This window comes from Cervus elaphus, chromosome 9 (genome assembly GCF_910594005.1).
Source record: "Cervus elaphus chromosome 9, mCerEla1.1, whole genome shotgun sequence".
NCBI lineage: Eukaryota > Metazoa > Chordata > Mammalia > Artiodactyla > Cervidae > Cervus > Cervus elaphus.
The window spans coordinates 21,551,132-21,574,941 of NC_057823.1; the positions used below are offsets into that span (position 1 = coordinate 21,551,132).

At 55.1% G+C, this 23,810-nt stretch overlaps 1 protein-coding gene across 11 annotated transcripts in view; it reads left to right on the forward strand.

Moving 5' to 3' along the window:
• The window catches only part of PTPRS (protein tyrosine phosphatase receptor type S), a 109,385-nt gene that overhangs the window by 80,808 nt on the left and 4,767 nt on the right, over positions 1–23,810 (forward strand). For 2 of the 11 annotated variants that reach the window (XM_043911871.1, XM_043911870.1), the window contains exons 11-31: positions 3,854–4,159; positions 5,382–5,575; positions 8,441–8,558; positions 10,304–10,912; positions 11,369–11,466; positions 12,047–12,300; positions 13,182–13,275; positions 13,367–13,582; positions 14,003–14,160; positions 14,638–14,649; positions 14,822–14,934; positions 16,468–16,515; positions 17,557–17,654; positions 17,739–17,862; positions 18,457–18,632; positions 18,712–18,831; positions 21,333–21,505; positions 21,609–21,894; positions 22,144–22,322; positions 23,229–23,355; positions 23,438–23,563. In XM_043911871.1, coding sequence (XP_043767806.1) covers positions 3,854–4,159; positions 5,382–5,575; positions 8,441–8,558; positions 10,304–10,912; positions 11,369–11,466; positions 12,047–12,300; positions 13,182–13,275; positions 13,367–13,582; positions 14,003–14,160; positions 14,638–14,649; positions 14,822–14,934; positions 16,468–16,515; positions 17,557–17,654; positions 17,739–17,862; positions 18,457–18,632; positions 18,712–18,831; positions 21,333–21,505; positions 21,609–21,894; positions 22,144–22,322; positions 23,229–23,355; positions 23,438–23,563 — 3,629 coding nt within the window. The remainder of the gene's footprint in view (positions 1–3,853; positions 4,160–5,381; positions 5,576–8,440; positions 8,559–10,303; positions 10,913–11,368; positions 11,467–12,046; positions 12,301–13,181; positions 13,276–13,366; positions 13,583–14,002; positions 14,161–14,637; positions 14,650–14,821; positions 14,935–16,467; positions 16,516–17,556; positions 17,655–17,738; positions 17,863–18,456; positions 18,633–18,711; positions 18,832–21,332; positions 21,506–21,608; positions 21,895–22,143; positions 22,323–23,228; positions 23,356–23,437; positions 23,564–23,810) is intronic. The other 9 variants (XM_043911874.1, XM_043911876.1, XM_043911878.1 and 6 more) reach the window with 9 other exon arrangements.

The window sequence follows — 23,810 nt, forward strand, 5'->3', positions numbered from 1 at the left end:
CGCCCCACTTGCAGCCGGAGACCCACCCAGAGCTCGGTCTGGCCTTGTAGGTCAGCACTCCGCCATTCCCTCCCTCGTAAGAAAGTCTTTTAAGTTAGCAGTTGAAGAGTGGAAGGTAGGTAACCAGACTGGGAGTTTTCTGGAAGGCGTCTTTCTTTCTTTTATTATGGTTTTTCTCATCATCATCACCATCATGGTTGTTTCTTCTTTTGTTACGGTTTTGGTTTTGTTTTTCCTCCCCCTTTCTCAGCGAATCCATTCCTTCCAGCACATTCCTCGGTTGTTTTTTCTACTCCTGCCTGACTCCCCTATCCCCTGGGCACTTTCGGTTGGGGTGGCTGGTCAAGAAATGGGGGAAGGGACCCCAAGGGTCTAGCTCTGGAGGAAGGAACTCCAGTGTTTCTCTTTAAGTGAGTCCAGAGAGTCATTCTGGCTGCAATAAGTCATTTGAGTGGCCTCTGGGGTCTCAGGTGGCCTGATTGATGGCTTTGAGGACAGAGGCCTCTGATTCATCTCTGTGTCCCAGATCTTGGCAGGGGGTGTGCACAGAGTAAGTGGTCTATAAACACACATGATGAATAGTTGGGGCTGGTGAAGGTTCTATGTACCTTGACCTCAAGCAAGGCCAGTGACCTCTCTAAGCTGCCCACGAGGGGAGGCAGACTCTAGAGTCATGGGCATTTGAGGGAGTGTGACTGCAGGCATCCTTAACTGGCCTGAGCTGATAAACACACTGGCTGAGTTCTGAATTCCCAGCTGCAACCAAAACAGCCTGTGGACAGCTGTTGAGCCTGTTTTCAAGTCCTGGCTCTTACCACATGCCCTAAGGGCAGGCCACTTGCCTTTTCTGGGCCTCAGTTTCCTCACCTGTAAAATAGGGCCTGGCACCCAGTGGGTACACAGTCAATGATAATGCCAGGCAACCCGGTGGGCTTTGAAACCCATTTCCTGGGAACGTGGGGTGGGAGTGGAGGGGGGCTACTTCTGGCCACCTAAGGGGTTGTGAGAATTAAATGAGGCACAATCAGTGGGCCACATTTTGAGTCTGTAAAAGGTCTAGGCTGCTAGGTGAGCAGAAAATACTTAGAATGTGAGGTTTATTATTAGTAATGGTCTTAACACAGGGCCTGGCCCCTAGTGGGTGCTAAGCATATGGAGACTATTACTGATATTCCATAAAGCCCTGACGCACACAGCTGGTGCTTAATGTGTGAGAATATCACGCATTACTTATTTATTATTTAGTTATATATATATATATATATATATATATATATATATGTAGTTATTTATCAAAGCCCTTAACAAGCTGCCTGGCACACAGTAGGTGCTCCATAAATGCAGCAGTTATTTTCAATCTAAATATGATTGACAAGGTGCTGGGCCCAGAGTTGGCACTCCATGAATGGAGACTATTAACAGTTTGTTACAGGCCCAACCTGGTCCCAGGTGCACAGTAGGTCCTCAAAACATGGGGGCTACGATGATCACCCTGCAAAACCCTTGGCCCAATGGCTGGCATTAAGTGCTTGATAAATGGCCTGGTCCTGGGCACGTAGTAGGTGCTCAGATGGAAACTACTGTCAGTCTGGAAAGGCCTAGCATGGGGTCAGGCAGTTTTTGCCCCATACATGAAGAGCTCTTGTCTGCAGGTTCTTGGCTCTGTGTGTGTAAATAGTAGGTCTTCAATAAATAAGAACTATACCATTTTTATATAGGGCCATCAACACAGCGCTTGACACATAGTAGGTGCTTAAATTGTGGAGATTATTACTGTTATCCAGTAGTAACAGGGCCTGACACATAGTAGGTGCCTAAGAGATGAGAACTATGAATGTTCTACAAGGCCCTTCATACAGTACCTAGCACATAGTAGGTACTAATATGTGGGAACTGTTTTTCTTTTTCCATAAAGGCCTTAGCACAGGGCCTGGCATGCAGTAGGCACTGCCTGAATGGCAACAGCTACATTTATCATCAGAGGGCTGTTAAAAGACCAACCTATAGTAGGTGCTCAGTAAATGAGACATATTGTTGATCAGTAATGGGCTTAGGGTAGCATCAGGTGCATAGTAGGGGCTCAGAACAGAAGAACCATGTGTTATTAAAAATCTGGCACACAGTAGGTGCTAAATAGGGCACACAGTAAATGCTAAATATGAGCTGTGTTACCTGGAAAGCTCTGGCCCTGGGCCATCACAGTAGGCATCTAATACACAAGGGCTTCTGTTATTACTCTGCATATCCCCTGGCATGCTAACCGGCACACAGTAGGTACTCAAGACTCTGGCATTGTTTTCTTTGCAAGTGTGGCCAAGGAGTAACCATTGGGGTGCCCTCCAGGGTCTCTGGCAGTAAAGGTTTTCAGTAAATGGATCCTCCTATTATTAACCTATGAAGCTTTTAGAGACACTCCTAGCACATAGTAGGTGCCCAGTAAGTGGGGCTTTTCCTGCTGTTCCCTGGGCACGTAGTAGGTGTTCAGTAAACTATTGGTAACTGCAATTCCATCGTTGGTGGTGTGCCCAGCATATAAGTAAGTGGAGCTTTTGCTATTCCTCAGGCACGGTACCTGGCACACAGCAGGTGTGCAATAAACATTTTACTTTTATTCTATAAAGCCCTTGGTATGCTGCTTGGCACATAGTAGGACTTCAATAAGTACATGTTTTAACTTGTTGGTGAAACCCTTGGCACTGTGCCTAGAATGTAGTGTGAGCATGCTAGGTCTCAGTCGGGTTCGACTCTTTGTGACCCCCTGGACTGTAGTCCACCAGGCTCCTCTGTCCATGGGATTTTCCCGGCAAGAATACTGGAGTGGGTTGCCATGCCATGCCCCAGAGGATCTTCCCGACCCAGGGAGAGAACCCTCGTCTCTTATGTCTCCTGTATTGGCAGGCAGGTTCTCTACCACTAGCACCACCTGGGAAGCCCTGCCATAGTAGTGACTGAATTAACAGGGCTTTTATTGCTTTGGCACCTGGCAAAGCAGCTGGCACATAGGGAGTGCCCGGTAAAGAAGCTTTTATTGCTATTCCTTTGTCACAGTGCTCAGCACACAGTGGGTGTTCAGCAGATAAGTACATTTACTGTTACTCTATCCCTGTGCAATGCCTGGCATACAGTAGGTGTTCAGTAAATAAGTACACTTACTTTTAACTCTGCGAAGCCCTTGACATTGTGCCTAGCATGTAGCAGGGGCTCAGTAAATAGATATTCTTACTGTTACTCTGCAGAGCCCTTGGCACTGAGCCTGGCACATAGGAAGGGCCCAATAAATGAAGCTTTTGTTTTTCCACTGGCACAGTCCTCAGCACACAGTAGGCCTTCAATAGATAAGTACCTTTACTGTCATTCCATCCCTGGTGCTCTCCCTGGCACACAGTAGGTGTTGAGTAAATAAGTACAGAGTCGCTGTTATTTTGTGACCGGCAGAGAGTTGGTGCCCAGTAAATGGGGCTTTTATTGCTATGTCAGTTGTCACCGTGCCTGGCACATAGTAGGTGCCCAGCAAATAGGACTTTCACTGCTGTTCCCCTTGGCCTAGTGCGTGCTCTGTGGGGACTGTGGGCCCCCTCTCCCTAAGACCTACTGTGTGCCAAGCGCAGCCCCTTATGCTGAACGCAGCCTTCTTGGCCAGCCCTCCCGGCCCCCGGCCCCGCCCGCCCGCCCGCCCATCTCACCTTTGGTTGACACCCACTTCTTTTGGGTTCGACTTTTTTCTTTGGTTTGCTTCTGTTTTGTTTGTTATCATCTTCTTTTTTATTTTCTCTTTCCCATCTTTTGTTTCCCCACCCCCTCCCCGCCCATCCCGCCTCCCTTCCCCGCCCCCCACGTTCTCCCCCCCCAATAGAACCGTCAGCCCCCCCTCAAGATGTTAAGTGCGTCAGCACGCGCTCCACGGCCATTTTGGTAAGTTGGCGCCCGCCGCCGCCGGACACGCACAACGGGGCCCTGGTGAGCTATAGCGTCCGCTACCGACCGCTGGGCTCGGAGGACCCGCAACCCAAGGAGGTGAACGGCATCCCCCCGACCACCACCCAGATCCTGCTGGAGGCGTTGGACAAGTGGACGGAGTACCGCATCACGGCCGTCGCTCACACAGAGGTGGGACCAGGGCCTGAGAGCTCGCCCGTGGTCGTCCGCACCGACGAGGACGGTAAGCACCGGCCCCGGCCCACGACCCCCAGGCCCCAGCCCGGCCCCCCGCTGCAGAGCCTTCGGTCCCTGGAGAACTGGGCTGGCTGGTGGTCAGACGGTACGAGACAGGCAGGAGAGGGCTGCGTGACAAGTCATCCCAGGCTCCTTGCTCTTGGAATTCTCCTCACTGGGCCTTCTGGGCTGCATTTTCTCTGAGCCTTGGGCCTGGAACATTAAGCGGGCAGTGTCCTGTATTTTGGTCTGGTGGTGGAAACTGTGGCAGTGGAAACGGCAAGCAACACTGGCGGGAAAATTACGAGGTCCGTGGGACCCCGGAAACCCTGTTTTTAAAGTCTTGAGATAACCCGGGATTTGGAGCTCCTTGGGTCTGAGCCATCCTACCTAGAAAATAAGGAGATGGCATGCTGAGGACGGTTAACCACCACCTCCCCAGGGTGGGAGACTGATTTGCAGTGCTGGCCAATTTCTGTGGTGTAAATATCCCCACTGCTGCCACGCTAGAAAGTTGTAAGGCGCTAGTCACATAGTAGAGGCTGAGATTCCTGGGGGGAAATGAAGCAGGCAGCTCCCCCAGTAAAACTGCAGGAAACCGGGACAAGTTGCTTTCTGGGCCATTGGCCTGGAAGGTTCAGTTGGCAGCCCCACATTTTGTCCTAAACATGGGGAAGAGATGAAGCCATTCTTCATTCCAGATCTTGGGGTCAGGGGCGAGGTGAATGGCAAGGGCTCTGAGCTTGGGGGCTGGCTGCACCCTGGAGTGTAATGGAGCCTGCAGCTGAGCTGCCTGATTCCCATCCCAGCATTGTCTCTTAATAACCCTGTGATCCTGGAGTCAACTCTCTGTGCCTCAGTTTCCCTATCTGTAAAGTGAGCATAAGAGCCCCTATCTGGCAGGAGTGATCTAAGGGTGGAGTCAGTGTGTGTAAAGCTCTTAGGATGGGACATGCAGGACCCGGTCATGTCTGGTGGCCCTGGGCACGTGGTCTAGGCTCTGGGAGCCGCAGTTGCCAATCTGTAAAGGGGGTGCACCGTCAGTGCTCGCTCCCCCGGGCTGTGGGAGGTGTGCGGGAGGTATTCCCTCCTCGCCAGTGGGGAGCGCTCAGAGCGCCCGGTTAACCGGCAGTCACTCGTCACCCTGGCATCGGGCAGTGGCGCTGCCCGGGGCGGGGCTGGGCACCTCAGTAACGGCCCCGCCCGCCCCCCTCCCCTCCTCCCGCCAGTGCCCAGCGCGCCGCCACGGAAGGTGGAGGCGGAGGCGCTCAACGCCACGGCCATTCGCGTGCTGTGGCGCTCGCCCGCGCCCGGCCGCCAGCACGGCCAGATCCGCGGCTACCAGGTCCACTACGTGCGCATGGAGGGCGCAGAGGCCCGAGGGCCGCCGCGCATCAAGGACATCATGCTGGCCGATGCCCAGGTGGGCGGGGCTCCGGGCGGGGCCTGGGGGCGGGGCTGGGCGGGGTCCCTGCGCTCCTGCCGTCTCGCCGCTTCTCTCTTTTTCTCTCTGGCTACCTCGCTCACCTCCTCCTCTCTCTCCTGCCGCCTCCTCCCCGCTCAGTGGGAGATGGACGACACGGCTGAATATGTAAGTAGTGCCCCCCCCGCCCCCGCCCCCAGCCACTGTCAGTGCTGTGAGTCCACACCTCCCTGCACGCTCCTTGTAAAAGGGTCTCCTCCCCTGGGCCCCCGATGCACACCCAGTTTACCTCTTGGAGCTACAGCCTCGGTTTTGCGTCAGATAAATGGACACCTCCTGGGGACCCCGGAGGTATCCATTAGCCTTCTTACCTGAGGGACCCTTGGACTCCTCTGGCCTTTTGCCTCCCCACCCCTGTCCCCCAGGCTGGCTCCCCGCTGTGGTCTCCCACACATCTTCCCTCCAACTGTTCCCACAGCCTTACCCACCCTCCTCCACCTTACAGCCTCCCTTAATGGACCCAGGCCTGTGAAGTTAGAGCAGTCACTTTCCCACCCAGCCTGACTGTTGTCATTTGGCTTAGCCTTCCGACCTTGAAATTTCTCTCAGGCCAAAGTTCCCCTCTCCTTCGTTTTGGCTCTGGGGGAGTGGTCCTTGGGCCCCAGGTGGGACAAGAGGCCTGTAGAACAACTGTTTCTACCCCTCCAAGCTTTCTCTGGAGGCCCTGAACCAGAGTTGGGATGACTGTTTGGCTCTAGGCAAACCGCTGCCTCTTTCTGGGCTGTCTTTCTGCCCCTAAGATGGGGGCCACAGGCTCTTCTGAGAGCCCAGAGCCCGGTGTTAGATTGTCACAGCTTCACCCATTCCTGTGGCTCTGCCTCGTACTCCCCACCCCCGTCCCAGTTTTGCGGGGACGTTCCCACGTGGCTCCAGGTTAACCTGCCTCTCCAACCCACGAAGACCCTGGGAAGGACTGAATGTCTGAGGCTCAGGGGCAGGAGACCCCCTGTTCATGCATCTGACCCCGCTCCTTGTGCTGCTGGGGCCACCCCACAGCTCCCAGGCATGCCTGACGTGTTGGTGGGTGTGCATGCATGGAAACATGGGCACACGTGTGACTGTGCGGGCGGTCAGGGTGCTCTGTCAGCCACTGAAGGAGCAGTGATTAAGTGAGCACCTACTCTAATGTAGACCTGTGCTGGGTGCCATGGACACAGCGGTGACCAGGACAGCCTTGAGCCCACCTTCCTGGGGGGTCACGGTCCAGGGGAGAGGGATATTACTTGGAACACGCACAAATGCATGTCTAGTTACAGCTCTGGTGGGGATGGGGTGTAGACAGTGGTGTAAAGGCTTGAACGGTCAGCTGTCCAGGCAGGCGGGCGGCTGGGCACAGACCTGACTGGTGTGGCATTTGCCCTTCTCCATGAGGTAAACATTCCCACTTCATCAATTGCAAGCTACCGACCAGGTTTGTGGTAGCTCATCATTGTAGAGTATTTCTGTTACACAAATATGAGAGATGGAGCGTGGGTGAACAACAGGGTCGTAAATGTGTAGCACAGGCATCCATTCAGTATCCTGTGATATTGTTACCTCTTGAAGCTTGTAGCCTCCGTTTTGCGTCAGATAAATGGGCACCTGCTGAGGACCCTGGAGGTATCCACTAGCCCTCTTACCTGAGTGGCTCCTGGACCATAGTAGAAAAGAATATAAAAATGTATAAAAATGTGTATACTGCTGAAAGTCTTGTTACAATTTCAGATACAATTTTTAAAAAAGAATAACCTTGAAGACATAAGTATTAGTTAACACAGTAAAATAATTAGGAAGGAATGGGTTTTGAGTATTTACTCCCTTTGCTTTTACTGTTTATTTGCTCGTATGTTTATATAGCTTCATTTTTTATAGTTTGTTAAAAAATGTATTGGCTTTGGCTGTGCCGGGACTTCGTTGCTGTGCCCTTTTCTCCTGTTGCAGTGAGCATGGGCTTCTCCTTACGGTGGCTTCTCGTCTGCATAGCACAGGCTCTAGGGCACTCAGGCTTAGCCAGCTGTGGCACGTGGACCCAGGGTTGTAGTTCCTGGGCTCTAGAGTACAGGCTTAGTAATTGTGCATGGGCTTCATTGCTCCACAGCATGTAGGATCTTCCCTGACCGGGGATTGAACCCGTGTCTCCTGCATTGGCAGGCAGATTCTTTACCACTGAGCCAACAGGGAAGCCTCTATAATTCATTTTCCACCATCACCGTGTTTTAAGAACTGGCTTGCAGATTTCCTGCAAGTCTTGACAGTTGACTTTTGAGAGCTGTGGTAAGGAATCTCCAGCACTCCAAGGGACAGAGTGGAGGCAGGTGGGACAGCCAGTGCAAAGGCCTCGGGGCAGGACCATGTCTGGTGTGTAGGAGGAGCAGCCAGGAGGCCCATGTGGCTAGAGCAGAGTGAGCGAGGGAGGGGACAGGGCAGGTCAGTCAGGGCCTTGTGGGCAGCAGGCGGTGGGAGGGACTTGGCCTTTTGCCCCTAGGGAACTGGGAGTCCTGGTCTCGGAAGAGAGTGGGACCTGACTCCGGTGCTCACACATGACCTCTGGAGGCCGCTGCAGGGAGGACAGACTGGGTGGCAAAGAGTGGTGACACCAGAGCAGCGGGGTTGGCATTGCACTGGTCCGGGTGGGCCATGGCAGGTGTCATGAGGCCACGTGTGCCCATCTCAGCATGGACATGCTACGTGTTGAGGTCTGTGGCATGAGCTCAGGTGCACGTCTCTGCCCGCAGACCGGGCCTTGCGTCCGCCTGGCTTGTCCCTAGCATGGGGAGGAGGGTGGGCAGCCCAGGTTGCATCACTGATCGCCACCCCTGCCCGCAGGAGATGGTCATCACAAACCTGCAGCCTGAGACTGCCTATTCCATCACGGTAGCCGCCTACACCATGAAAGGCGATGGCGCTCGCAGCAAACCCAAGGTGGTAGTGACCAAAGGAGCAGGTACAAGACTCACAGACCCCTTTGCCCTCAGAGCATCCTTGCAGAGTTCTTGAGCCCATGGTGCTGGGGAGGGCGGAAGGGTACACCAGGAGGGAGGAACAGAGTGAAGTACAGAGGTTGTTCAAGAGGACACTCAGACTCAGCGTGGTCCAGCCCCATTCAGCTCCAGCCATATGGAAACCTTCAACACCCTAGTCTTTTTGTTTTTTTTAATGTATTTATTTGGCTGCGCTGGGTCGTCTTTGCGGCATGTGAACTCTTAGTTGCAGCTCATGAACTCTTACATGCTGCATGTGGGATGTAGTTCCCCCGCCATGGATTGAACCTGGGCCCACTGCATTGGGTGTGCAGAATCTTAGCCACTGGATCACCAGGGACATCCCTCAACAGGCAATTCCTAACTTCTTATCCTCTGCCTCCTGTTCCCCCTGTGCTGATACCCTTCTCCCAGCTGGCTGTCTCCTCCACATCCTTTAGGTCTTTGATTAGACTCCCTACTCGGGAAGCCTTCTCCAGCCGCCCGCCCTACCCCCCTTCCAGCCAACAATCGTGCCCAGCTCTGCTATCTGCACCCCGTGCCTCCCCCATCCCAGCTCTGATCCCCCAAGCAGGTTGCCATTTCAGGGTGGTGTCTCCATCTCCCCTGTGGTACCATGAAGCCTCCTCTCCTGGCAGCCCTGCCTTAGTTTCCCCTCTGGCTCCTCCTGTCTGTCCTGAGAGGCTGGTTTTTCACCAGCCAGGATTAGCTGAGTGAGGAGAGAGGCAGCCGTGAAAACGTAAGGGGAGGGCATGGCAGGCAGAGAGCATAACCCGGGCAAAGGCTCAGAGAGGGGAACAAGCTTGCTGTGTTCCAGGAACAGAGAGGGGCCCCCATGGCCTCCATCTTTCTTCTCACCACAGACCCTGATATTGAAGGCCTCCCAGCTGGACACAGCATGCCTTCACACTGTTGCTGGCCCATGCCCCCTACTGTGCTCTTCACCTGCTTAGTATCTTTGTCATCCAGCAGCCAGCTCCCGTGTTACCACCTCCAGAAAGCTTCCCATCTCTCTCCTGCCTCTCAGGGATGTTATATTAGAGCCCTGCTTGCTAAGCAGAACGTGCTGCATATACTGTGACTGTTCATACCACCTTCCATTAAAGACCCTGATAAGTCCCAACAGCAGAGAAGCCTGGTTTCATATGTAGTACTTCAGCACTGCAGGACTTCTCAGGACTTTGATGCATTGATTACTACCCAAACTGTGAGAACCATGGGGGCAGAGACAGGGTTTTAGACACCCCTTTTCCATTCCATTGATGCTAATGAGGTGCTGGCAGGAGGCAAGAGATGAGTGACTTATTAACTTGAGGTACATAGATGAGGGCCTGCCGTGAAATCGGTGGATGTTTTCCTTTCTCGGGTCCTCTGAGTTCCCTGCTTCCTTACTGTTCCTCGGTGGCTGTTCCCTCTGCCTGATGCACTGTTCCCCCCAGACCTCCTTGTCGCTCCCTCTTTCACCTCCTTCAAGTCTTTTCTTTTGAGCACGGCCTTCCCTAGATGGCTCTTAAAAACTGCAGTTCCTTGGGACTTCTTTGGTGTTTCGGTGGTTAGGACTCTGTGCTTTCACTGCTGAGGGCCCAAGTTCAATACCTGGTTGGGGAACTGAGATCCCACAAGTGGCCGAAAAATTGCAACCCCACGCTGTGCTCTGGAGCTGGGGGTTGATCACGTGGCCTTGACGCCTGCCTGTATCCCCCTACAGTGCTGGGCCGCCCCACCCTGTCGGTGCAGCAGACCCCCGAGGGCAGCCTGCTGGCACGCTGGGAGCCCCCGGCCGGCGCCACCGAGGACGAGGTGCTGGGCTATCGCCTGCAGTTCGGCCGCGAGGACTCATCCCCCCTGGCCACGCTGGAGTTTGCGCCCACCGAGGACCACTACACCGCATCGGGCGTGCACAAGGGGGCCACGTATGTGTTCCGGCTGGCGGCCCGGAGCCGAGGCGGCCTGGGCGAGGAGGCGGCCGAGGTCTTGAGCATCCCCGAGGACACACCCCGTGGCCACCCACAGATCCTGGAGGCAGCCGGCAACGCCACGGCGGGTACCGTCCTGCTCCGCTGGCTGCCGCCCGTGCCCGCCGAGCGCAACGGGGCCATTGTCAAGTACACAGTGGCCGTGCGGGAGGCCGGCGCCCTGGGCCCTGCCCGAGAGACCGAGCTGCCAGCGGCGGCCGAGCCGGGCGCCGAGAACGTGCTCACGCTGCAGGGCCTCAAGCCCGACACAGCCTATGACCTCCAAGTGCGGGCCCACACGCGCCGGGGTCCCGGCCCCTACAGCCCCCCCGTCCGCTACCGGACGTTCCTGCGGGACCAAGGTAGGCGCGCGGTGATCCCCGCACCAGAGCCGGACCGGGCCTCGTGCCCACCCCCACCCCAGCCCCCTCCCTCTCCCCTGCCCAGGTAAGTAAGTCACTTTTCTGCTTCCACGTGGACGCTCAAGGCGAGTCCGGACCCCGAGGCTCCGGCGTTTGGCAAAGGTGGGACATGCCGAGGTGGCATCGCCGCCCCCACCGCCGCCCCCCCTCCTACCCACCCACCCCGTCCCCCCTCCCCTCCTCCGCCTTCTCTCTGCAGCTGCGCCGTTTCCCGCAGCAGGGACATGGGACAGGGCCAGGCAGGGCCGGGCCAGGGCCAGGCAGTAAGGCCACGGGCACAGCGGACAACAGGGAGCGCCTGGGCCGCCCCACCCCCACCCCGTACCCCGGCCCAGTCGCCTGGCACTCACGGGAATCTCTCCTCTGCTCTCTCCCACCTGCTGCTGTGTGGCACAGTCTCGCCCAAGAACTTCAAGGTGAAGATGATCATGAAGACATCGGTCCTGCTCAGCTGGGAATTCCCAGACAACTACAACTCACCCACCCCATACAAGGTGCGCAGCCTCCTGTTGCATCTAGGATCGGGGCGGTTAGGGTGTGTGGGGGGCGGGGCTCAGCTGGGGTTAGAGTGTATTTGGGGTGGGGCTTGACCAGGGTGAGGGTGCTGTCTGGAGTCAGGGTAGGGGGTCAGTTGAACTGGCAATTGGATGGGATATTGAGGCTCAGCCTGGGTTCGGGGCTCAAGTCAGGATTGGGATGCACAGTTGGGATTCAGCAGGGGTCGTGGTTCAGTGGGGGAATTAGGGTTCGATCAGAACTGGGGCTTAGCCTGGGATCAGCTGGGATTTGAGGCTCAGTCTCTCAGTCTCTAGTCAAGCCTAAGTGTGGAATCAGGACTTTTTAAGGATTGGAACTTTGAGTTGAGACTCGGCTGGAATTGAGAAGCAACTGGGTTTGGAGCTCAATCTGGGGTCGAGATTGAGTCTTGGGGTCAAGGCTTGGAATTAGGGCTACAGCTGTGATCGAGGTTCAGTCTGGGGTCACAGATCATAGGATCCGGGCTAAGTCTGGGATCCAGGCTCAATGAGGACCAGAGCTCAGCCCAGAGCTCTGCTGAGCCGGCCCGCCCCACAGATCCAATACAATGGGCTCACGTTGGACGTGGATGGCCGCACCACCAAGAAGCTCATCACTCACCTCAAGCCCAACACCTTCTACAACTTCGTGCTGACCAACCGCGGCAGCAGCCTGGGTGGCCTCCAGCAGACAGTCACGGCCTGGACCGCCTTCAACCTGCTCAGCTCAAAGCCCAGCGTGACCCCCAAGCCCGACTCCGATGGCTTCATCGTGGTGTATCTGCCAGATGGCCAGAGCCCCGTGCCTGTCCAGTAAGCTCAACCCACCCGCTCCAGGGTTTTACATCCCTCCCCCAGTCAGCTGTGTGACTGAGGACTGCCGCTTGATCTCTCAGTCCTCCAGTTCCTTGCCAGTCTGTAAAACAGAGATTACATAGGCCCCTTTTCATGTGGTTGCCCTGAAGGTCCAGTGCCTCTCGTAGATGTCAGTGCCTCTCGTAGATGTCACCACTAAGTGTGGCCTCCAGCATTCTCTCACGCCCCTACAGGCCTGACCTGCTGCTAGTTCTAGGCTCTCAGACTGATGGGGAGACAGAGCTGGACACAGACAGTCTTGGTCCCATGGTGTGGGAGTGAGACACACAATGGCTGAGAGTCCCAAGTAAGGACAGGAGTACTCTGAGAAGCAGGGGGAGATTGAGAGTTACAAGACTGCGTGGGTGTGGAAGCTGGGGTTTTGAAGGATGTATGGGAATTTGAGAAGTATACAGTTAACCCTCGAACAGCACAGGTTTGAATTGCAGGGGCCCACCCATATGCATATTTTTTTAATTCAACAAGTACACACTATAGTACTACACAATCCACATAGATGGAAAACCATGGATACAGAAGGCCTACTATACTTACATGTGGATTTCCCACTGTGCAGTGGCAGGGTTGGCACCCCCTAATCTCCATGTTGTTGACGGGTCACCTGTAATTGCACGGGGTAGGTTTTCTAGGCAAAAGGTACAACATGATCAAAACCCTGGAGGCTTGAATCAGAAATTATAGTCCTACGTGACCTGGGCCATATACCCATGGTATGAATGGAAGGGAAGATTCAGAGAGGGGTGGTGCCCTCACTCAGCCCAGTAGCATCCGTTGCTCATGATTGTAGACAGCCCCCTGTGACTCTTGTCTCCTGCCAGGAGCTACTTCATCGTGATGGTGCCACTGCGCAAATCTCGTGGTGGTCAGTTCCTGACCCCGCTGGGCAGCCCAGAGGATATGGACCTGGAGGAGGTAAGGGACTGGGGCCTAGACATGTGCCGGCTCTCAGGAGCCCGGTGGCTCCCAGCTGGGTCCTGAGCAGCCCACGCCTCTGTTCCCACAGCTGATCCAGGACATCGCACGGCTGCAGAGGCGCAGCCTGCGGCACTCGCGTCAGCTGGAGGTCCCCCGACCCTACATTGCGGCTCGCTTCTCAGTGCTGCCACACACCTTCCATCCTGGGGACCAGAAACAGTATGGAGGCTTCGACAACAAGGGCCTGGAGCCTGGCCACCGATATGTCCTCTTTGTGCTTGCTGTGCTGCAGAAGAGTGAGCCTGTAAGTCCTGAGTGGTGTCTGCACACACCCAGAATGCCCAGAGTGGCCTCAGTCCCCAGGGCCCTGACCTCGGAGCCAGACGCAGATCCTCCCAAGCAGAAGGATTTTTAGAGGAAAGGACTTTGGAACTAGGGCTTTGATGGATGTGTAGGAGTTCGGTAAAGAAAAGGCATCCTGGAATTTGCATGTGCAAAGGTCTGGGGTGCAAGAGAAACAAAAAGGACCTAAGAGTGTCTGAAAGAGGAGAGGAGGGGAAGAGTGAAGATTGGCCGGGGCCAGACCACTATGGGCAGTGTTCTTGGAAGCCGTAGGAGGGTTTAGAGTAGGGGATGGACACAGATTTGTGTTTGAGGAAGACCCATTTGGCCACCCTGAGGGCGGTGGGCACTGACGGAAGTCCCCCCCACCCCATTTCTGCAGACATTTGCGGCCAGCCCCTTCTCAGACCCCTTCCAGCTGGACAACCCAGATCCCCAGCCCATCGTGGACGGCGAGGAGGGGCTCATCTGGGTGATTGGGCCCGTGCTGGCTGTGGTCTTCATTATCTGCATAGTGATTGCCATCTTGCTCTATAAGAAGTGAGCCCCTTACGTGTCCCCACTCGACAGGAGGGAGGCCTTCCTAAGGGTGGGAGGTTTGGAAAGATCCAGGGAAAGGATGTCTCAGAGAATGATCACAGAAGCCATCTGTGGTCCAGACAGGTAAAACAGGGCTCAGAGAGGTTAAGCCACTTGATCAAAGTCACACAGCCTGAGAAATGGCAGGGCTGGCATTCCAACCTGTCCAGTGATCTGACTCCTGTTAAGTCCCATGCAAGATTGGGGGGGGGGGGGGGGGGGAACGCTCCCTTTGTCCTGTTAAATGAAGTCATGTGGGACATGTCCCAGCTTAGAAGGCTGAGACCCAAGTTGGAAGGGATTAGCCCCATTTTCTGGAGACCAAGGTTCAGAGGGGGGAAAGAAAGCCATCCACAGTCATAGAACAGGCTCTTGATGGCCAGCCTGCCCTCACCTGCCTTCTTTCCCTCCTTCTCACCTGTCTGCTTCCGGGAGCAGTAAGCCTGATAGGTAAGAACTGGTCCTGCCCTTTGGAGGCTGAGGACAGGGGCTGGGGTGGCACCTCACCCACGGGATGAGCAGGAACCTAGTTGTTCCAACCTTTGCACATGTGTCTGTGCGTGGTTGTGGGAAGCCGAGTCACATACAACTGGGTCACACATCTCTGTCTGCTCACACAAAGCAAACGAAAGGACTCTGAACCCCGCACCAAATGCCTGCTGAACAACGCCGACCTCGCCCCCCACCACCCCAAGGACCCTGTGGAAATGAGACGCATTAACTTCCAGACACCAGGTATGTGCTTATCCCGGGCGCCAGGGACAACACCCACGGGAGGGAGGTAGCATAGTGGGAGATGAAGCGGCCACCTCGATGGATCCTTGTAAGTGCCTGGTGCAGTTCTTCAGTCCCAGATTCCCATGTGGCTCTGGGCTTGGAAGTGTCCTGGGATTGATTGTGCTTACAATCTAGGGAGATTTTTGAGAAGTTGCATTCAACTGGTGGCTGCTGTCTTCTCCAGGAGCTTAAAGGACATCTGCAAAGACAGAAGCAAACATTTTCTAAGTCCTCATTCCTTCTGGCAGGAAAAGCTGTGCCTCTGTTCACACCTCTAGTCTTAAGGCCACTCAGTGGTGGGTGTTCGGGTTTTTTCCACCCTCCCCGGGGAAGCGCCTCTAACAAGGAGCAAAAATTCCACTTCCACCACACTCTCTCTCTACCCCCTCTGTGGCCACATATGCTCATGCTCTCCCAGTTTCATTATAGTTCCCTGTAGATTAAGAGGATTCTGCTGAGTCCCCTGCCACGTGTGGTGGGAGAACTGAATCAGGACCCTGCCCTTGATCATTTTCATATGCAATGCCCCCCTCAGTACCCCCCTCCTCCTCCTCCTCAATGGGCTCATGCCAGCTGCTTCTAACCAAATTAAGGGATTTTCAGTTTAACTGAGGGCTGCTGATCTCTCCTTGGGAGCTCATAGCATGGTGACATCTACCTACACCCTGATCTTCACTTTCTGTCTCTGAACTGCTTCCTGTTAACTTCTGTTTCCAACCAAATGGAGATTTTTAAACATTTAACTGATGGCTGCAGTCCTCCATAATAAGAGACCATGGGGGCTTTAATGGGCTCATGTATAGTCTTGCATGCTGCTGCTAATATATTTCTTTCTCTTTTCTATTTCTGGACTATAACTGTCATGTTAATTCCATGTTTCTACAAATGTGGGTTTTGATCATTTATATTTACCTGATGGCTGCAGCCCTCCACAGGCGATCATGAAAAGTCTCATGGCATCCCTTGTATTCTCTTCTTCTCTCTTCTGTCTTTGGACTAGCTTATGTCAATTCTGTTTCCATCCAGATGAGAATTTTAAATGTGTATGTTTAACTGATGGCCTCTGTCCGTCTTACAGCCATGGCATGGGCCCATATGTTCTCCTGCCCCCAAGTTTCTCCCTCACCATCCTGCTTCTCCTCTAAAATCCCCTCTGCTGACCCCCAACAAGGGACCCAAGGCCAGGTTGGTCGGGGGTGGCGGGGTGCGGGGACGACAGGTTGACAGAAGAACCCAAAAGCTTTGAGATCTTTCCAAAGTCATAGCTGAAAATCAGGACTCACCAGTATCCAGCTGAAGTGATGCCCAGCCGCTGTCATGGGCTCTCTGGTTGGGGCCCTGACGGCCATGTGTCCCTCACTTGTTGAAGTTGCTCTGCCCTTTGCATCTATCTGTCCGTCGACCACTGTGCGCGCACCCAGCGAGGGGTGGGAGGAGGTGGGCCCCCTTCCCCGCGTGTTTTCATTTATTTATTGTTTGCTGTTTCTGCAGATTCAGGCCTCAGCAGCCCCCTCAGGGAGCCGGGGTTTCACTTTGAAAGTTAGTTCCGGTGTCTCTCTGTTCTTGGCTTCCTTTCGCTCCTGTTTGTTTTCATCCTTGGTTTCTCCATCCGGCTTCCTCTCTCTCCGCCCACCTGTCCTGCGCTGGCTTCTCGAAGGGGGCAGGGGTCTGGTCCCCTGGGCCCTAAGGTGGCAGGTTGTGACTGCGTGCGTGTGTGTGAGAGAGAGAGGCAGGAGGAGAGAGAACGGGGCTGGGAGCAGGGATGTAGGGCACAGGTCTGTGTCAGAATACACGCGAGAGGCAGGGGGACCCACCAGTCAAATAGACACCAGCCTCAGACCTCTTAGACGCGGGCCCTGGGGCAGCACACAGGGGCTGTGGACAACAGCTCTTCAGCAGTCGACTTGGCAAATCCCTGTAGGTTTAACACCGGTGCTTGGGTGCTGGCACGCAGCTGTCAATCGCCCTCCCGGTAGATGCTGATTGAGTGTGTGTGCGCGTGCATGGCCGCTGGGCCCCCAGGAGAGAAGCGTCTGGCAGGCCTAAAGATGGGGAACAAACACCCACGCCCACCCCATCATCCTACACACACATACCCCGTGTGTCCCCTCCCCAGCCCCTCAGCTCCACCTGGCAGAGGACTTTTTGGTCCCTCCCATCCCCAAGGGGGCAGACAGGGGTATGGGCCCCCCGCCCTCACCAGGGGGACGATATTCCAGAAGGTTCAGCCAGCCACATCTGCTTCTTCATCTCTGTGTCACTTGCCTGCTTCTTGCCACAAGGCACTAGGAGCTTGAAGTCCTGCGGGGCAACCCTCCCCCAGCACCTGCCTCCCCAGCTGGTTGTCGGGGGGGGGGGGGCCTGGGGAGGGTGGGGGAGACTCCACCTAGTGCTCCTCCTCCAGGCCTGGGTTCCTTGCCCCCATGGGGCCCACCCCAAACCTTCCTCTTCCCTGCCACCCCCTCTAACCCGCAGCTCGTCCATCGCAGACTCACTCCGTAGAGCACCCCCTGCCCCCTCCCCTCCCCGGCCTGGCCCCCTGAGTGACTGGCCACATGGGCGGGTCTGCTCTCCCTGCAGGCATGCTCAGCCACCCGCCCATCCCCATCGGGGACATGGCAGAGCACACTGAACGACTCAAGGCCAACGACAGCCTCAAGCTCTCCCAGGAGTATGAGGTGAGCCAGCCCCTCCCTCATCTCCCACCCTCCTGGGGCCCACAGACGCCCACCCTGACATCTCCTGCCTCCCGTTTCCCACAGTCCATCGACCCGGGCCAGCAGTTTACGTGGGAGCACTCCAACCTGGAAGTGAATAAGCCCAAGAACCGCTATGCCAATGTCATCGCCTACGACCACTCTCGCGTAATCCTCCAACCCATCGAAGGTAGCATGCAGGGTCCCAGGCTTCTCCCCAGCAACCTTGGCCTGTCCTCATTCCATGGAGAACACATAGACCCCATGTCTCCTCTTGGCCAGGGGGGCCAGGCCAGAGTGGACTAGCTAGGAGATAGGCAGGGAAACTGAGGCCTGGCCCAACCCTACCCAGAAGCCATTGAGAAGTTTTGGATCTCCATTTAACTGATGGATACTGTCCACTACAGATTTCTATCCATCCTTTACATCTGTAGCTTTTATCAGGGCAGCTTCACCACAAAGGACATTTGGCAGTGTCTGGGGACATTTTTGTTGTCACAGCTTGGCGGGGGGCAGGGGTGCTGGTGGCGTCTTGAGGGTAGAGGCCAGGGATGCTGCTCAGTACCTTGCAATGCAAAGGACAGCTCCCAACATAGAACAGTCTATCTCCAAACGGCAGTAATGTTGAGGCAGAGAAACCATGGAGTATATGCACCATGATTTCCTTGGGGATAGACTGGGGCAGTCTCGGAGGGCTTCCTTTAAGCGATGGACCAGGTGGAGCCAGCCTAGAAGGATAGAGCACCCCCACTTAACTCTGGCTTCTCCCCTACCCCCGGCCTAGGCATCGTGGGCAGTGATTATATCAACGCCAACTACGTGGACGGCTACCGGCGGCAGAACGCGTACATCGCCACGCAGGGGCCACTGCCAGAGACCTTCGGCGACTTCTGGCGTATGGTGTGGGAGCAGCGCTCGGCCACCATTGTCATGATGACGCGGCTAGAGGAGAAATCACGGGTGAGACCTGGACCCTGTGGCCCCCGAGCCCTGAGCTGGTCCCAGCCCACACTGACCTGTGTCCCCTCACCTGGTGCAGATCAAATGCGACCAGTACTGGCCCAACAGGGGCACGGAGACCTACGGCTTCATCCAGGTCACGCTCCTGGACACCATCGAGCTGGCCACGTTCTGCGTGAGGACGTTCTCCCTACACAAGGTAGGGCCCGATGGTGGGCGGAGAAGGAAAATGAGCTTCTGCCCTGGGAACTCCCCATTGGACGGAAGAAAAACCACATTGACCTAGGCTGGGCACATTCTCAAGTGGTCTCTTTATGGATGGGGACACTGAGACTCAGGGGAACAGCTCTTGTCTCCAGCCACAGCAGGACAAACCGGCAGAATCCAATTTAGCAATGAACCTCTGCTCCCCTCACCAGCAAACACCCTGCCCACCCCCCCACACCAAGGTCAGTCTTGACTCCTTCCCTCACCCAGCCTGGGTTTATGGCAGGGTCTTGGCCATGCAGTCGAGGGGCCTCCAGTCTTGGATGGAGGACAGAGCAGGCAGTCAGGGCTGAGGTAGAGGGAATCTTTATATTTAACTGATGGCTGCTGTCTATCACATGATTCCCTGTGTTCTACTCACTCATTCTCGGTTGCAGCATTTTGCCGTTCAGGGCACATTTGGCAATGTCTGGGGGCACTTTGAATGTTTTTATTGAAGTATAGTTGAATGTTAACTTCTGCTGTACAGTAAAGTGATTTAGGTGTATGTATACATGATTTGTTTTAATACTGTTTTCCATTATAGTTTATCACAGGATATTGAATGTAGTTCTCTGTGCTCAGTAGGACCTTGTTGTTTATCCAGTCTGTATATATAATAGCTTACATCTGCTAACCCCTATCTCCCACTCCAGCCCTGCCTCAACCCCCTTGGCAACAAGTCTGGTTTCTGTTCTGTAGATAAGTTCATTTGTGTCATAGTTTAGATTCTGCATGTGTTATCATGTGATAAGTGTTCTCATATATGTGATAGCATATGTGATATCATATATCATAATTTATCATATACTTTTTATCATGTGATATCATGGTATTTTTTATCATATGATACTTTGACTTTTTTCATTTAGTATGATAATCTCTAGGCCTATCCATATTGCTTCAAATGGTATTGTATCATTCTTTTTTGTGGCTGAGTAATACAGTGTATATATGTATCACGTCTTTATCCGTTCATCTGTCAACAGACATTTAGATTGTTTCCATGTCCTGGCTGTTGGGAATAGGGGTGCCTGTATCTTACTGGAGTTTTGTTTCCAGATATATGGCGAGGAGTGGGATTGTTGGGTCATATGTAGTTCTATTTTTAGTTTTTTGAAGAACCTCCATACTGTTCTCCACCGTGGCTGCACCAATTAATATTCCTACCGACAGTGTCGGAGGGTTCCCTTTTCTCTGCATCCTCTCCATCCCTTGGAATTTGTAGAGTTTTTGATGTATTTCTTTGGAGAAATGTCTACATCTTCTGACCATTATTCAATTAGGTTGTTTGTTTTTTGTTGAGCTATATGAGTTCGTCATCTGTTTTGGAGATTAAGCCCCTCAGTTGCATGGTTGGCAAATATTTTCTCCCATTCTGTAGGCTGTCTTTTCGTTGTGTTTATGGTTTCCTTTGCTATGCAAAGGCTTGTAAGTTTCATTAGGGTGCCATTTATTTTTATTTCTAGTGCCTTGGAAGACTGGGGACACTTTTTATTGTCATGTAGGGAGAGAGAGGTGCTCCAGCGCCTGTGTGGAGCTGGCAGCCAGCCACGTGCCCTAACATAAGAGCATGGACCTGGCACAGGTGCCCGAAACCTGAGCAGAAAGACAAGAGTGAGGGTTTTCAGTTGATTGACACATTAAGCAGACACTGTGTGTCAGGTACCGCCCTTGTGGGGCTTACAGTCTAGTGGACAACACGTGGACAACAAATATGTAACACAACCGGAAATCTTACACATAAAAGTAAAACAGGGAAGAATGGAGCATGTAGTGGAGGACCTGGAGTTGGTGAGGAAGGTTTTGCAGAGGTCTGGGGGCAGCATTCCAGGCAGAGGGCACAGCACATGCACAGGCCCTGGGTGTTTGGGGAACCGTGAGGAGTCCTGTGTGGCTGGAGGAGGGGCAGGGGCAGGGGCGACTCTGGCTTTTAGCCCAGGGAAGGCTTTGGGCAGAGGAGCAGCGGGACCTGACTCAGGTGCTCACCAGCACTCTCTGGCTGCTGTGGAGGGAATAGATTGTGGGGACACCCAGGGGGAACAGGTGACTGCTCTGGTCTGGATGGATGACAGTGAGCTGGACTAAGGTGATCACTGTGGAGGGGGTGAGTGAGGAGTGAGAAGTGGGTGGGCTTGGGATAGACTTGGAAAGCCGAGCCGGCAGTGCTGACTGATGCTGCATGTGGACACGCAGGGGAAGGGAGTCAAGAGCTACTCCTGCTACATTTTGGCCAGAGTGTGTGGAAGGACGGCGCCACCATCAGCTGAGATGGGGGAGCAGGTTTAGGGAGAAATGGGGAGCAGTGCACGAAGATGATGGGGACACTGAGGTGGAGACACTTCCACTCCCCGGAGCAGCTGGGTGCCCAAATCAGGCGCTCAGGGACATGGTGGTCTGGAGGCGTGAGCTTGGGCCCCCAGCACATGTGTGGTGGGTTGCATTGACCAACAGTGTCCCCGGCACCCCCAGAACGGCTCCAGTGAGAAACGGGAGGTCCGGCAGTTCCAGTTCACGGCGTGGCCAGACCACGGGGTGCCCGAGTACCCGACGCCGTTCCTGGCTTTCCTGCGGAGAGTCAAGACCTGCAACCCGCCGGACGCGGGCCCCATCGTGGTCCACTGCAGGTACCAGGCCCCCGCCCCTTCACTCCCGGCTGCCTTCTGTGCCCTGTCCCCCATTCTCCCCTGGCCCTCGGGTGCCCCCTGATGGCCCACTCCATCTCCACAGCGCGGGTGTGGGCCGCACAGGCTGCTTTATCGTCATTGATGCCATGCTGGAGCGGATCAAGCCAGAGAAGACGGTGGACGTGTACGGCCACGTGACGCTCATGAGGTCCCAGCGCAACTACATGGTGCAGACGGAGGACCAGTACAGCTTCATCCACGAGGCCCTGCTGGAGGCCGTGGGCTGCGGCAACACGGAGGTGCCTGCCCGCAGCCTCTACGCCTACATCCAGAAGCTGACGCAGGTGGAGCCAGGCGAGCACGTCACTGGCATGGAACTCGAGTTCAAGGTGGGTGGGGAGGAAGGGGTAGAGGATGCTGTGGTTGGGTGGGGGAGAGGGGGCTAAGCAGGAGACCAGAGTTCTCTCCCTTCAACCTCCCCCCCTCTTTCAGGGGACCAGAGGGTAGAAGGGCTGGTGTTCCCCTGCCCACCATGGCCCTGCTAGCCCTCTGGCTGAGAACACACAGCCTGCTCCCGCCCCAGGGAAATTGGGTCCCCAGATGGAGGCTGTCCTGATGGTGTCCCCTCATCTCCACAGCGGCTGGCCAACTCCAAAGCCCACACATCCCGCTTCATCAGTGCCAATCTGCCTTGTAACAAGTTCAAGAACCGCCTGGTTAATATCATGCCCTACGAGAGCACCCGGGTCTGCCTACAACCTATCCGGGGCGTGGAGGGCTCTGACTACATTAATGCCAGCTTCATCGATGGTTACAGGTAAACCTGGCCCTAGCTGCTACCGGGGCTCCAGTCCTGCATGGGAGAGAGTTCAGTAGACCCTGCCAGCCCCATGCAGTCACCGCTGAGGTGGAGGGACTCTTGAGATATGCATTTAACTGATGGCTGCTGGCTGGAATTTGATTCCATCTGTCCATCTCTCTCAGAGAAGAGCAGTGATCTGGGCAGTTCTGCCCCCCAGGGGAAACTTAATAGCATCTGGGATGTTTTTGATGGTTAAAATGGGAGTTGAGAGAGGAGGGTTACTACTGGCATCTAGGGCTTCCTGGTGGCTCAGATGGTAACGAATCTGCCTGCAATGCAACAGACTCAGGTTCAATTCCTGGATCGGAAAGATCCCCTGGAGGAGGAAATGGCAATCCGCTCTAGTATTCCTGTCTGGGGAATCCCCATGAACAGAGGAGCCTGGTGGGCTACAATGCATGGGGTCACAAAGAGACACGACTGAGCAACTAACACTTTCTAGTGGGCAGAGGCCAGGGATACTGCTGGACACCCCACTTGGTTCAGATCAGGGGCCCATCACAATCGTCCAGTCCCGAACGTCAGTAGTGCCAAGGTTGAGAAGCCCTGAGCCAAAGGAGGGTGTTCTAGGAATGGGCAGCTATATGTAGGCCTGGAGGGGAGCCTGGCCTGAGCAGACAATGGATATTAACTTAATGCCCCTGGAGGGGGTGGAGAATGAAAGCAGAGATGCCTACAGACAGTCCCACAGCTTCCTCACAAAGCTAGAGTGATTCTGAGACTGGTGGTTTCTCCAGGTGCAGAACAGGATTCTTTGTGGGGGTTGAACCAGATAGGGAGGGAGATGATGCCTGGGCCTGGGTCTCCCTGGGGCCCTAGACTCACCGCTGCCACCACCCCCTCCCCCCTCCCCCCTCCCAGGCAGCAGAAGGCCTACATCGCCACGCAGGGCCCGCTGGCGGAAACCACGGAGGACTTCTGGCGCATGCTCTGGGAGAACAACTCGACCATCGTGGTGATGCTGACCAAGCTGAGGGAGATGGGTCGGGTGAGCCGGGGACCATACGGGGCAGGGCGGGCTAGGGAGTGACCGGGGGCCGGGCTGACCACAGCACCCACCCCCCCAACAGGAGAAGTGTCACCAGTACTGGCCGGCCGAGCGCTCCGCCCGCTACCAGTACTTCGTGGTGGATCCTATGGCGGAATACAACATGCCTCAGTACATCCTGCGGGAGTTCAAGGTCACAGACGCCCGGGTAAGTACGGGGACAGACCCTTCAGGCAGTTCACCATTCCCCTGCTGGTCTGGAGAGGGCTTTCCTAGTTGGGGGGTGGAAGCAAACGCCCAGGGGTTGGGTGGAAGAGGAGTGAGTGGGCCAGCTGGACAATCACCCCCACCACCAAGCAGGTGGAAGAGAGGACCGTGACCCCATGGTGTCCCCATCAGAGCACATGTCACGCTACTCACTGGGGGACATAGTCCACGGCGATCACGTAAAAGGG